Source organism: Monodelphis domestica, chromosome 2 (genome assembly GCF_027887165.1).
Source record: "Monodelphis domestica isolate mMonDom1 chromosome 2, mMonDom1.pri, whole genome shotgun sequence".
Lineage (NCBI taxonomy): Eukaryota > Metazoa > Chordata > Mammalia > Didelphimorphia > Didelphidae > Monodelphis > Monodelphis domestica.
Genome location: NC_077228.1, coordinates 514941744 through 514955122, shown reverse-complemented (window position 1 = coordinate 514955122; position 13379 = coordinate 514941744). Strand labels below are relative to the sequence as shown.

The following is a 13379-nucleotide window of genomic DNA, read 5'->3' as shown; positions in this document are numbered from 1 at the left end:
GGCCCCAAGTCCGTCAAGCTTTGCGATCCTGAGACCTGAATCAGCGAGGAAGGGAGGATGCCTCGTTGCCATGGAAATTGGCTCCTCCCTACGTCATGACATAATCTTAGGGGGCGGAGCAGGCGGGGGATTGGCAGCCGCGGGCATGAGGGCGGGGCGAGAAGCGATGAGCAGCCCAATGGTCCAATGGCGACGGCGTCTGGGCTGCTTGAGCCCAATGGCAAGCGGCCGCTTCCGCCGCTCAGGAGGCGGGCCCGGGGAACGTTGGAGGTTTCTAGAAGGGGCCGGATCTCGTCTCGTCTGGTCTCGCGGGTCCATGCGGTGCTGAACTCGTCTCGAGCCGCCTCAGTCGCGCTCTCCTCCTCCTCTTCTTCCTTGTCCGCAGCCGCCGCCGTTCCGCAGCTATGTCGGCCGTGAAGGCGCTTAACCCCAAAGCCGAGGTGGCCCGAGCCCAGGCGGCGCTGGCCGTGAACATCAGTGCTGCTCGGGGCCTGCAGGACGTGCTGAGGACCAACCTGGGGCCCAAGGGCACCATGAAGATGTGAGGCGCCTGGGACTAGGGAGGGAGGGAGGGGGGAGGGGGTTGAGCGCGCTCCCGGGGCGATGGGGGAGGGGGCGCGCTTGGGGCCTGCGCGGGAGGGACCTCGGCGGCCATCGTCCGCCTAGCCCAGCATCCGGGCCAAGCCTTCCGGCTCCGGGTGCTCACGTGCGCGAGGCCAGGCCGGGGCTGAGGAGGGGTGGGGCGAGGAGCACTCGGCCTTTGGGTCTACGAGGGGAGCGGTCCGGGGGGGGGGGGGTGCGCCTTCACCCAGGAAGCTTCCCGCGGTGCGGCGAGTTTTGATTTCAAGATCAGCCTGGGCACAGCAGGGGTCCTCCTGAGCCTGGGCTGGTCCCCTCGAGAAGTTCTCCCCTGTGTCTATCCCCGATCCCCGGATACACAAAAGGCGATTCCAGTGGACATAACTCACTCTTGGGCCCGGTCGTTCTTTTACACAGGCTCGTATCCGGCGCTGGAGACATCAAGCTCACCAAGGATGGCAATGTGCTGTTACACGAGATGGTGAGATGCCCTTTCCCCGAGCCCATCCCGAATGGTAGGGGGAAGGCCTATCTCTAAAAGGGGTAGTAGTCTACATTAGACACCCTTCCCCTTCAGGTTAGGTGCCCAGGCCATTCACCCACCTCTATAATGAAGCATCATGAATAGTCCCAGCTTGGGGTCCTTTTTTTTTTTTAACACTTCCATCTTGGATTCAATAGGGCTGGGCAAAGGGAGCAAGAAGTTATTTATACCTTCCTTACAGTTGGGGAAATTAAAACCTAGCAGGTTAAATGACTTGCCCAGGATCACAGGGCCAAGAAGTGTTACTGGATGCCAGATTTAATCAAGTCACCCCACCCCTTTTCTAAATCCTTACCTTCTGCCTTAGTAGAAATCTAACAGAAGAATGATACTAGACAAACTAGGCCAAGTGACTTGCCCTGGGTCATAGTTTCTGAGGCCAGATTAAAAACATTAAAATTTGGGTCCTCCCAACTCCAGACCTGGCACTCTTTATCTACTATCAAATCTTGGAGGTTGTAATTCTAGAAAACATTTTTGGTTCAGTTAGTCAAAGACTTGAACTGAATTCTTCAGAAAGGGAAATTCATTCCCTATCATAATTGTCCATTGTTAACTAAAACTATTCTAAATGATGTTTTAGGAAAGTTCAGTTTAAAAGAATTTGACTTGTACATTTTTTTTGTTTGCTTTTTTAGAATCTTACCATCTGCCTTAGAATCAATAGTATATATTGATTCTGAGGCAGAAGAGCAGTAAGGGCTAGGCAATGAGGGTTAAGTGATTTCTCCAGGGTCACCCAACTAGGAAGTATCTGTGACCAGATTTGAATCCAGGATCTCCTGTCTCTAGGCCTGGCTCTAATTCCCTGAGCCACTGCTGCTTTGTCATTTTTTTAATTGATGTCATGTATGTCTATGTTGCATGTCTGTATATCTTGTAGCCAGGATTTTTAAATTATGGATAACAATCATAAATTGACCATGGTGGGGAGGGGGCAGCTTGGGTAGCTCAGTGGATTGTGAGAGCCAGGCCCTAGAGATAGGAAATTCTGAGTTCAAATGTGTCCACAGATACTTCCTAGCTGTGTGACCCTAGGAAAGTTACTTAACCCCTATTGCCTAGTCCTTACAGCTCTTCCGCCTTGAAACCAATACTTGGTATGAATTAGAAGATGGAAGTTAAGGGTTTTAAATTTAAAAAAAAAATGATAATGGAGTTAACTTGTTTTGAGGTTCTTTAGTCCCCACTTTGTTTTTCTTGTGTCAAAATATTCAAAGTCTTTAATGCAGATTTAAAAAAAAATTTTTTTCATAGAAATAGTTAAGTGTATTCTTGCTATTTGTTTCTTTTTGTCTTAAATTTTAATTCCATAATTTTCATTCTATTTTTAGCAAATTCAACACCCAACAGCCTCCTTGATAGCCAAAGTCGCTACAGCCCAGGATGACATTACTGGTGATGGCACTACTTCAAATGTTCTCATCATTGGAGAGCTGCTGAAACAGGCTGATCTCTACATCTCTGAAGTACACATGACTGTCACATTCCTGTGGTATTTTCTGAATAGGAAGTGTTTTATTTGTCCATTTTTTCAGATTTAATGTGCCCCTTTTGAAAGAAAAAAAGTTAATGGCAATTTTTATCAAATTGTTTTTAAATGTGGCTTAATGAAATCTGAGATAATGAGAAAGAATGAACCCCACCTCCCCACAAAAGTGGTCTGAGTTATTTGCCATAACAGTGGAGCTAAACTCAATCTAACAGAAAGGTATCTGAGGATTGTTTTCAACAGAATTCGAAAGAAAAAGAATTAACAAAATAGGGAAGGCATCCCAGCTTTTTGTTGGGCTCTAAATGCTTCTAATGAGGCCAACCAAAGCTTTTGCATGTATATTTTATTAGGAAGGAAGGAAGAGGAAAATGGGGAAAGTATGGGATGGGGTGGGCGGATTTTAGAAGACCCTAAGCACTCATTTAAGGTTCTTTTTATTTAGTGACTTTGTTTTCATTAAAAATATGCCCAACTAAAGCATCAGCTAGAAGATTGGAGGGGGTGGGGATGTGTGGTTGGATTCTTTTTATTCCTTAGTATCTGCACAGAGAACACCCAAGCTTACTTTGTAGTTCCCTTGGCTCATAGTCTGTGCTAGAGTAATAGCTGCTCTTTTCCTCTGCATTGGAAGGAATATCTATCCTTTTATATGTATTCAGAAGGGCTGCACATTTCTGAGATAATGGAAAGGATGAACCCCACCCCCAAACAAAAGTGGTCTGAGTTATTTACCATGACAGTGGAGCCAAACTCAATCTAACCCTAAGCTTTGTGGATGTTGTTACCAGGGTCTACACCCCCGGATAATAACTGAAGGGTTTGAAGCTGCCAAAACAAAGGCACTTGAAGTCTTGGAACAAGTCAAAATCAGCAAGGAAATAGATAGAGAAATTCTCATAGATGTGGCCCGAACATCCCTGCGCACCAAAGTCAATGCTGACTTAGCTGACGTGCTGACTGAGGTAGGTGTTTGGGTGGGCCAGGGCCAACACACAAAACTAAGCCAGTGTTCGTGCTCTCGTTATAGGGGCACAGGGTTTCTCGAGGATGAGAGTCTGGATGTAATGATAATTAGTGGGTCTGATTGTAGCATTAGCAATAGTGAGTGATATTTCCCTCCCATCAGTCATCCCATTTGAAGTAAGCAGAGCATAAGTCAGTGACCTTGTGTTGCAAATTAGAAAATTGAGAACCAGAAAAGGTACTTGTGGCCAGTGTTCCTCTAATGTCAGATCAGATTGTTGTTAGCAGTTTAAATCAGTTCTTTCCTGCCAGTAAAAACAAGAAATACTTGTGATGGCTCAACAGATCTGGAAAAATAATGCAGAGAGTTAATTTGTTTTACCTGCCAGTGCCTCATGCACTTGTCTGCATTATATTTCAGTCTTGTAAGACTAAAAATGAATTGAATTTATAGGATTTAATAACAACAAAGTGAGGGGGAAAAGGGGTTCTTTCAACCTAGTGAGCAGAGCAAAGAACCAGAGACCCATAAGCCTGCCTCACTTCTAGCCAAAACAAAAAAATCCTCAGCATGGGTTTCAGCAAATTTATAAACAAACCCAGGCAAGGGCCCAACACAGGTACACAAGACAAAGGGACCCCAGGAAGAGTAAAGAATGCTGGGAAATAAAGACCCCAGGGTACAAATTTAAAAAACAAATTTCCCCCCCTTGGGATCTGTTGGGAGACTCTTCACTCCAATTGATCCTGCAAACAAAACCAAACTTATAATTTCAACTAAAGATACATACAATATTTCAGTTTCCAAGGGGGAAATTACAACAATCTGGGGACAAAAAGAAACGAGAAAAAAACCAATTAGGGGCAGCCCCCTATATGTACAACAAAGTACATATAAAACAAATATTTTCAACCCTCCAAAATTCAATCTTGCATATCCGGTTTGTTTAGGATCTCCTGGAGCAGCTTGCAGTCTGGGGAGCATCTCCATGGCATTCTCTAAAAAGAGTTCAGTCTCTATTTCAGGAAGTGGCAAATTTCTTACCCTTAAAATTACTTTTAAAATTTTTTCAATTCAAAATAATACAATATTTTACATATAGGTTAATGCCTTTTATGTCTCAGTTTACTAGCATTAGAGCTTAGAGATACAAACAGAAATTCACAGATTTTGTGTTGCTAGTTTTGAGTGTTGACCTATGTGAGTAAAAATTGGTCAGTCATTGTACTGTCTGGAAAAGCAAAAGTCATGATTATGGGACTAGCATAATAATAGGTCTGGAATGATAAAATAGCTATATTTTCAAGTTGGAATATAGGCTTTTCATCAGTTTGGTTGCTACTTTGAATCTATAAAGTGAAGGTAAATGGGCTAGATTTATTTTGATGGGCAATAGTTGATTTTATAGCTTTTAAGAAAGGGTAACAGAACCATCCAACTTGTGGTTTTAATTAATGATTTATTTCTATTAAAAGTTAAAGAATGAATAGATGGGGGGGAGAAAAGGTAACAGGAAAATTGGGGTTGAGTTAAAATATGGGCAATAGCCTTTAAATTTTAGCCCTGTGTTTTTCTGTATTACAGGCAGTAGTAGACTCAATTTTGACTGTCAGAAAACCTGGTGAACCTGTTGATCTTTTCATGGTAGAGATCATGGAGATGAAGCATAAATCAGAAACTGACACATCGTAAGTAGTTAGAAAGTTATTCGTATGATCAGTATTGCAAATAAGAATATGGAAATGGGTTTTGAACAAAGATTCATGTAAAACCCAGTGGAATTGTTCTTTGACTCTGGTGGGGGGAGGGAAATAAGGTGAATACTGTAGCTATGGAAAAATATCCTAAATTAATAAAAATATTTTTTTAAGCTAATAAAAATTTGACATAGCATGGACTCTGGGTTTTTTATATCTTCAGATTTTTTTTATTCCAAACTTTACAAAGTCAAAACAAAACAAGCATTTCTATATTCAGGGAAAAGAAAAAAAGATTGTGTATAAATGGAATTACAAGTCTCTTCATTTACATAATAAATCCCTTTCCTAAGTATCCTTGCCCCTCCCCAACTTCCCTGTATCACAGATTAATTAGTCCAGGAGACAATATATACATATAAATTCTTTCATGTTTCACTTTTCCAGAGAAAGCATTTACAGTTTTATTTGTCCAGCATCAATTCTGTAGCTATTATAATATTCTCCTGCTTCTCATTTCACTGTTCATTATCTCATGTAGTTCTGTCTGCTCATCATTTCTGGTGGCAGAAAGTAGTATTCCAGTTTTTAGTTAAAGAAAACAAAGAAAAATCTGAGGGGCAGTTAGATGGCATATTGGGTAGAGTGCCTGACCTGGAGTCAGGTCCTGAGTTCCAATTTAGTCCCCAAATACCTAGCTATGTGACTGGGCAAATCATGTCCTTCTCTTAGGAAGGCAGAAAATAAGGGTTTATATTTTATATGTTTAGAGAGATAAAAATAAACAGTACATTTTACATGCTTGTTATCTAAAGTAACTTTACTCTTCGACTAGTAGACTTAATTCGTAAAGCAATTGTATTTGGAAACTTGAAGAACAAATGTTCCATGAGGCGTATTTTTGTCTCCCCTTTTTTTGTGATATTTTTGGATGAGAATCATGGAGTGTGTTGTTTTGCATGGATAAATTCTATCTCACACTGACAATTTTGCTATTATTCCCTTAGTGATTGATATGAGCCTGCAGAAAGTATATTTGTGTATGTAGAACCCTCCATCTGGCACTGCTGGGCTGACATTCAAAAGGAGCAAGCCTCTGCCAAAGATATTATAGGGGAGGGGCTGGCATAAAGCTTAATCTATCAGAAGACCTTTGTGAAATATATATTAACCAATAGAAGTGAATGATAACTTAGGGATGAAGAAGCAAAATGTTCCTCCAGAGTATTAGAAAAATATAATAAAGGCTGTGAAAGAAGTACTAAAGTTGCTTCACTTGAATTCACTTATATTTTGTTGCTTGTCAAGGCAGGGGGGTGGTTGTTTTTGTTTTTAAGTCAGACTATAATACTGAAAGAAGGAATTGCTTGTTTTAATAGGTTGATTAGAGGACTGGTTTTGGACCATGGTGCCCGACACCCTGATATGAAGAAAAGAGTAGAAGATGCTTATATCCTTACATGCAATGTGTCATTAGAATATGAAAAAACGTAAGTTCAGGTTGCCTTCATAAACTAATCTGCACTTGATGAGTGTCCAGCTTCTGGCTCAGAAACTTTGGGACTATGAAATTTGAATTTTCTGAAACCAGTATTGTGTGTATTCAGTCTTTTCTTCCTTGCTTTTTAAATGGTCTTGTTTTTTGCAACTTGTTTCTTTTAGAGAAGTGAATTCTGGATTTTTTTACAAGAGTGCAGAGGAGAGAGAAAAGCTAGTAAAAGCAGAAAGGAAATTCATTGAAGATAGAGTAAAGAAAATAGTAGAACTGAAAAGAAAAGTATGCGGTGATTCAGACAAAGGATTTGTTGTTATTAATCAAAAGGTGAGAAGGATATTTTGATGCTGTGTAGTCTGGTCTCATTTACTTAACTAGTTCATCCAATTAACTTTTTTTAAATTGTTGCAGGGAATTGACCCATTTTCTCTGGATGCTCTTGCAAAAGAAGGTATAGTAGCCCTCCGCAGAGCAAAAAGAAGAAATATGGAAAGGTAAGTTTTGACAGGAGTCTTGAGTAATCTGATGTAATTGGGATTTTATAGAGCAAGTTTTCACTTAATGTAAAGATCCACAGTCTTTCCTCTCCCTATCTCCTTTTCCAGGGGTTCTTTAATTTTGCATAATTCAAATTTAAGTAAAGTGAGAACTGTCCATATCTAGTCATTTTAAGTGTATGTTTGTATAGTCATTAACAAATTTTGAGGCTAAAGAAAAATTCATGGCAAGAGGGTATAATGTGAATTGGACTTGGGGAGAATATAAGGACTACTACTAAGATGCCTATTCCTCTGAGAATCATTTTACCCTTACTGAACTATGGGAGGTATTGACAACTCCTGCCATTCAGGTAAGGGAGGAACTAGAGACCCAGAAATTAAAAACTGCAGCCTAAACACAAGTGAAAAGATAAAACATGCTAATAAATTGGGGCAGGGGATGCTTGTGAGAAAATAAAATTTTCTAAACCTGGAATTTAAAGTAAATTTTCCTTATTTAATTCAGATTGACACTTGCATGTGGTGGGGTGGCTATGAATTCTCTTGAAGAGCTAAGTCCTGATTGTTTGGGACATGCAGGCCTGGTCTATGAATATACCCTGGTAAGTATATCTCTTTATGGAAGTGATCTTTCTTAAGTCAGAACACTTAAATTAAAAAAAAAAGTTAGGTGAAAAATGGATTTTTTTTTTGTTGTGTAAGGTTGTGAGTACCATAGATGTAGAAAACTCTTGGTAAGAAAATTCCCACTAGGATGGATTCATCTGTATTGTACAGTGACTTGCCATCATCTCCAACCAGTACATGGCAGAAGCTGGTTGGAGTCTCGGGTCAAATGTGAGGTTGGAGGCCTATCTGTTAGGTAACACATTTGAAGATAAAAGGTGTCCCTTGGACTAAACATTTTTTTCCCCTGATATTACAAGAGATTCAATTGGACTAGCATATACCATAAATTATGTTAGCATTCAGAACTAGGTACACCTGTGGGAACTATTGCAGAAGTGATAAAAGCTGGGAATTGGTTGGGAATGCCAAGAGGCCAAGCCACTGCCTCCCTTTGTGTGTTACATTTCTACCCATCCTTTTAGCAGGCCAGTGTTGTTAGTTGCTGATGGTTAGACATTTCACTTTTATTTCTTTTTTAAGTCTGAATGCCAAAATGTATAAATGTATTAGCCATATCTGTAGGAATCTGTCCTGTTCTATTCCTAGCTTACTTATAAATGGTGCTTAAATAGATTTTCTTGCCTTTTAATCTTTCAAATGGCAACTGTGACACTAAGTGGGAAGTGATTTCAGTTGTTAACAACTGCATAAAATGGGTGGGGGAAGAGAAGGGGGGATAGAAAATGATTTTTATAACCAAGGAATAATGTTTGAAATTGACCAAATAGAAAATTTTTATTAAAAAAAAAAGTCCCTTACTCATAAACTTTAATTGCTACTTAAATATATTCTGAAGAGCAAATAACATATAACCTAATATGCAACCAAAATGTTTTCTATTGTTTTATTAATAAGAGGAGCAGAGATTACTATCTCAATGCTAAAAACTACATGTTATGGTTACAGATCCCCTCTCCCCTGAGTTTGTCATCAAATTGTATGCTCTATCCTTTTATTGTTGTTTTGTTTTTTGAACTCTTCCATCTTTGACACAATACATTTGGTTCTAAGGCAAAAGAGGAATAAGGGACAGGGATTTGGGGATTAATGACTTGCCCAGGGTCACAGCTAGGAAGTGTCAGCGAGATTTGAACCCAGCACCTCCTGTCTCCAGGTTTGACTGTCAATCTATTGAGCCACCTAGCTGCTCCTACTGTATCCTGTTTTGAAAATAGTAGTAGTTATTTTGCTCTTCATTCTAAGACATTAAGGGTGTTTTTTGTTCTTGTTTTTAAGGAGTGGGGGGGACAATACCTAAATGGGGTGGATAGAGAGTCAAGCCTAGAGACATAAGTTCCTGGGTTCAAATATGACTTCAGATACTTCCTAGTTGTGTGACCCTGGGCAAGTCACTTAACCCCAGTGCCTAGCTCTTACTGCTCTTCTCCCTTGGAACACATACACAGTATTGAATCTAAGACAGAGGGTAAGGATTTAAAACAAACAAACCCAATAGTGATGCCTTAGAACAATGTTAAGTGCTTCCCAGTGTTTCTCGTTTCATATATGTTAAATGTTGTAGGGAGAAGAAAAATTCACCTTTATTGAGAAATGCGTCAACCCACGATCTGTCACATTGTTGATCAAAGGACCAAATAAGCACACCCTTACCCAGATCAAGGATGCAGTAAGGGATGGTCTGCGTGCTGTCAAGAATGCTATTGAAGATGGTAAGCTTCATTATCTGACAAAATGGCTTTAAGTTAAAAATATTAATTGGTTTTGTACACTTTGATATCCCAGTAAAGCCTTCCCTGACTCACTTAGGACAAAGAAAGGGAAGAAAGGCGGTATGTTCACCTCCACAAAGAAGGGGGCTGGGATACATTCTCTCCCTCAGGACCACGCTTAATAGTGGTTAGGGTTATAGGGTCCCGTTTTTGTCATCGCCATTATTGTGTTTTCTTGCTTCTGCTAGTGTGACATCATTTGATCTATGTTTCCCTGCCTCCCCATAATCTTCATATTTCATTAGTGTCCTGTGCTTGCCATGCCCCAAGTGATGGCCATCTTTTAGTTTCAAGATCCTTGGCTGACAGTTGGTATACATTGAACTTGTGGTTTTTGGGGGGTTTTTTTGCCTTGTAAGTGCATGGATGAATACTGTGTTTTCTTTGTCAGTAGTTAACACAGCCAGACACCATGCAAAAGTACATTCTCCTCCTTTGAAATGGTCTTAATGGTATGCTAAGAATTGCCATCAGCATGCTATTACTCAAGGGGATCACAAGCATCCGACCTGACTTTATCATGAGGGCTTGAGAAGTGTGAAAGATGAGCTGAAGACCACCTCGGCAGCTCCTCTGAGCCGAGAAGAGGTGGCGACTCTTCATCCAATGACGAGTTAGAATTTGAGGACTTGTGTTCCACAGAGTTTAGGAGGTCAGTCTCCGTGACTGGCACCTTCTCCCTCAAGCACACACAACAGCACTCAGGCAGCTTTATTAAGTACATCTCTTCTTTCTCCCATTTGTTCTGACGTGTACTCTTTTGGGGTCTTCTCTCCCTCGCCAGGCTGTGTAGTTCCTGGTGCAGGTGCAGTGGAAGTGGCCATAGCCGAGGCGCTCATTAAGCATAAGCCCAATGTCAAGGGAAGGGCCCGTCTTGGAGTCCAAGCTTTTGCTGATGCTTTGCTCATTATTCCCAAGGTGTGTGAAAGTTAAATCTGATGTCTTGTTTATGAGCTAATGTAAGTAATCCTAGCTTGAGTGTAATGTGGTTCGCCAGAATATCCCAGGGAACTCCTGCTAGGTGTTGGTTCTTCCTGTGACAAATCTTGCTCTTAGGAAACGGGGAATCACGTCACAGGTTGGGAGTTAAATTAAAATCAAAGCATTCCTTTCTGTCAAAATAGCACTTTCCTGGTTGGGAGTGTGAAATAAGTAAAAAAGTTTGTTAGTAGCACGTCAGGAAGGCCCAGAGAGAGATCAGTGAGCATAACCTCTGAAGCAAGACAAGCACTTCTGTTTAGAACATCCACAACCAGGACCAGACCTGGGACTCTGCTGAACCCACTTGAGCCATTCTATGCTGGCTTCTACAGTAATCTAGAGTAGGTAGAAAATGTTTTTCCTTGGACTTGTGATCTATGGTAGAGAAAGTTCTCTACCACAGACACGATTTCTGGACATCAGGAGTCTGAACTTGATTCAAGGCTTCCTGACAGAGACTGGCCTTGCCATACCGAGTCACTTTTCTTGTAAAATGAGTGTTAAAATCAGGTGACTGGAATAATGTGTTTCTTCCTTGTAAAAAGGAATTTTATTTCTTTCTACTACTTGTTTGTCAGTGGATCCTTTTGTACTTTGAAAGGTGACGCTTTGTATTTATTTTGTTTTTGAAGGTTCTTGCTCAGAACTCTGGTTTTGACCTTCAGGAAACATTAGTTAAGGTACAGGCTGAACATGCAGAATCAGGACAGCTTGTTGGTGTCGATTTGAAGACAGGTGAGAGAATGGTTCCACCCTAAAATACTCTTTAATTGGCTTCTCAAATAGCACTAAAAGGGACAGGAATACCTACAAGAAACAGAGTTGTATGTCTTGAAGCCCTTCTCCAAACATTTTAAAATGCATAAGAGAATTACAAAGGGAATAATTAAAAAGGTGTTTAATAAAATAAGTTTACAGCCTCCAACTTAAGAATGAACTTTAGGTCTAAAGCTTGAGTCAATATTCTTGAGACCCAAAGGGGGCTGGTATCACACTGGAGGTATTCCTGAGCACCTTCAGCTGGGAGAAGGGCATTTCTGTGCTAGGACCCTTCCAAGGGAATAAGGGCCTCCACCATGGCCAAGCTGAAGGCACATTCTGTTTCTTTTGTAGGTGAGCCCATTATTGCAGCCGAAGCTGGCATTTGGGATAACTACTGTGTCAAGAAGCAGCTCCTTCACTCTTGGTAAGTGGGGTCAATCACCCTGGAGGGTGAGGACCAGGGTTGTTGTTTTCATATATTTATTTGATAACTAAAGGAAAAGAAAGTATCATAGTGTCTTCATGAGATGTGATAAATGTAAAATGAAGGTACTGGGAAAAGAAATTGGGACAAAAGAAGCCTTTCATCTTGAGGAAAAGAGATTGGGCAATTGAACTTGGGGGCAAAAAGAAGAGAACATTTATATTTAATGCCTTCTATCTCTTTTTAGCACTGTAATTGCCACCAATATTCTCCTGGTTGATGAGATCATGCGTGCTGGAATGTCATCTCTGAAAGGTTGAATTGGATCCTAGGTTTCCATTGTAATTAGCTGAATCATGACGGTCCCACAGGAAGAACCGCAAAGTATGTCTGGTGGCGGCCTTTGTTCCCAGCCATCAAAGGATTTTCCAAAGAATAATTGTTTTTCTTATTGTTGCAGTAAACATGGCCTCTACGACTGAAATTATTGGCCCCCATCCAAAAGTGTACGGCCCTAAAATTGATTACAGTATTTATTTTTTTTTTAATTGCACTGAAGCCTCCAATTAAAGCTGCGGTCCTTTTTACCCGATCTGTAATTGTCCTGCTTGGCTTCCTGTCTCGTGTAGTAAGTAGGTGGATGGTGTGCAGCTTAGAGCCTGCTTGTTTCTTCGTTGTGTTCCATGAAGTAGTGGTTTGATTTTGCTGTAACTGACTTCTCCAGTTGCTTTGTTCTGTTTAAATCTAGACACAGAAGGGGCAAGAAGGTTTCTCATTCAAATGACTTCTACCTTCTGTAACCACTTTTCTGTCCTAGTGCAAGCCCTGAAGCATAAAATCTTTTTTTTTTTTAAGTAGATATTTAGTTTGTCTTTCCCTTCCCCAAGACGTTCCTATGTTGAGAATGAGCTGAGAAATACTTGGTACGCACTTAGGGAAACAACGCAATGTCTAATTTATATAAAGATTTACTTGACCACCCTGTTCTTTATTAGCTTTTAACTAAAAACTTTACTTTTTATTTAGGTTATTTTGACAAAAATCCAGTTGCCTTAGTACGTGGTCTTCTAAAGTGTATTTGTCCGGGGGAGGGGGACAGTATTTTTGGTTTGGTGGCTTTTATGACCCTTTTAATTGTTGGATGTAAATTGGAACTCGTTGCCCGGTGTGTATAAAATGTATTACTGGTTTTTTCATTCTTGTTTTTATATCACTTATTTCTGAATATATTCTATCTTCCTCCCTTTCCCAGCCATCTATTCCTTGAAACCAAGAATAAAAAAGAGAAACAGTAAAGCCAACTTACCACATTTCCTTGTCCAGCTGGACAATCTCGTGTACCCCCAGAACCCACCCCACTGCAGACGGTTCAGATGGGAGGGAGATGAGGAAAAGCTGGGATAACCGACTGCCTCTTCTCTTCCTCCCTTCTGGTGAAGAGGGCGGGCTGTCCTTTTTAGTGTTGCTCTACAAGCACTAGTGGCCTGCCTCTGGGTTACAAGGAGGGCACTGAGAAGAGACCCGCATTCGGTACCTCTT

At 40.8% G+C, this 13379-nt stretch overlaps 1 protein-coding gene and 2 non-coding genes across 3 annotated transcripts; all 3 read left to right on the top strand.

Moving 5' to 3' along the window:
- The first annotated feature begins 241 nt into the window (after nucleotides 1-241).
- On the top strand, nucleotides 242-13136 carry CCT6A (chaperonin containing TCP1 subunit 6A). Its single transcript, XM_001362571.5, has 14 exons — nucleotides 242-541; nucleotides 997-1060; nucleotides 2458-2592; nucleotides 3407-3580; nucleotides 5167-5270; nucleotides 6659-6769; nucleotides 6942-7101; nucleotides 7186-7268; nucleotides 7780-7876; nucleotides 9466-9613; nucleotides 10458-10591; nucleotides 11287-11389; nucleotides 11768-11840; nucleotides 12088-13136. Exons 1-14 carry the CDS (start codon nucleotides 405-407, stop codon nucleotides 12158-12160), a joined length of 1596 nt encoding a protein of 531 aa, XP_001362608.1. The 5' UTR covers nucleotides 242-404; the 3' UTR covers nucleotides 12161-13136.
- LOC130457784 (small nucleolar RNA SNORA22) lies at nucleotides 3159-3292 on the top strand. The gene has a single exon (XR_008917058.1). It is a non-coding gene; the product is annotated as a small nucleolar RNA SNORA22 (small nucleolar RNA).
- Nucleotides 10034-10175, top strand: LOC130457780 (small nucleolar RNA SNORA15). Its single transcript, XR_008917054.1, has one exon. It is a non-coding gene; the product is annotated as a small nucleolar RNA SNORA15 (small nucleolar RNA).
- Nucleotides 13137-13379: the final 243 nt, after the last annotated feature.

Excerpts from the sequence above, each read along its gene's own strand:
- CCT6A (XM_001362571.5), top strand. The coding sequence starts at position 405 with ATGTCGGCCGTGAAGGCGCTTAACCCCAAAGCCGAGGTGGCCCGAGCC. Across the intron at positions 5,271-6,658 it reads AAATCAGAAACTGACACATC|GTTGATTAGAGGACTGGTTT; the intron begins GTAAGTAGTTAG and ends TTGTTTTAATAG. Across the intron at positions 9,614-10,457 it reads CAAGAATGCTATTGAAGATG|GCTGTGTAGTTCCTGGTGCA; the intron begins GTAAGCTTCATT and ends CTCCCTCGCCAG.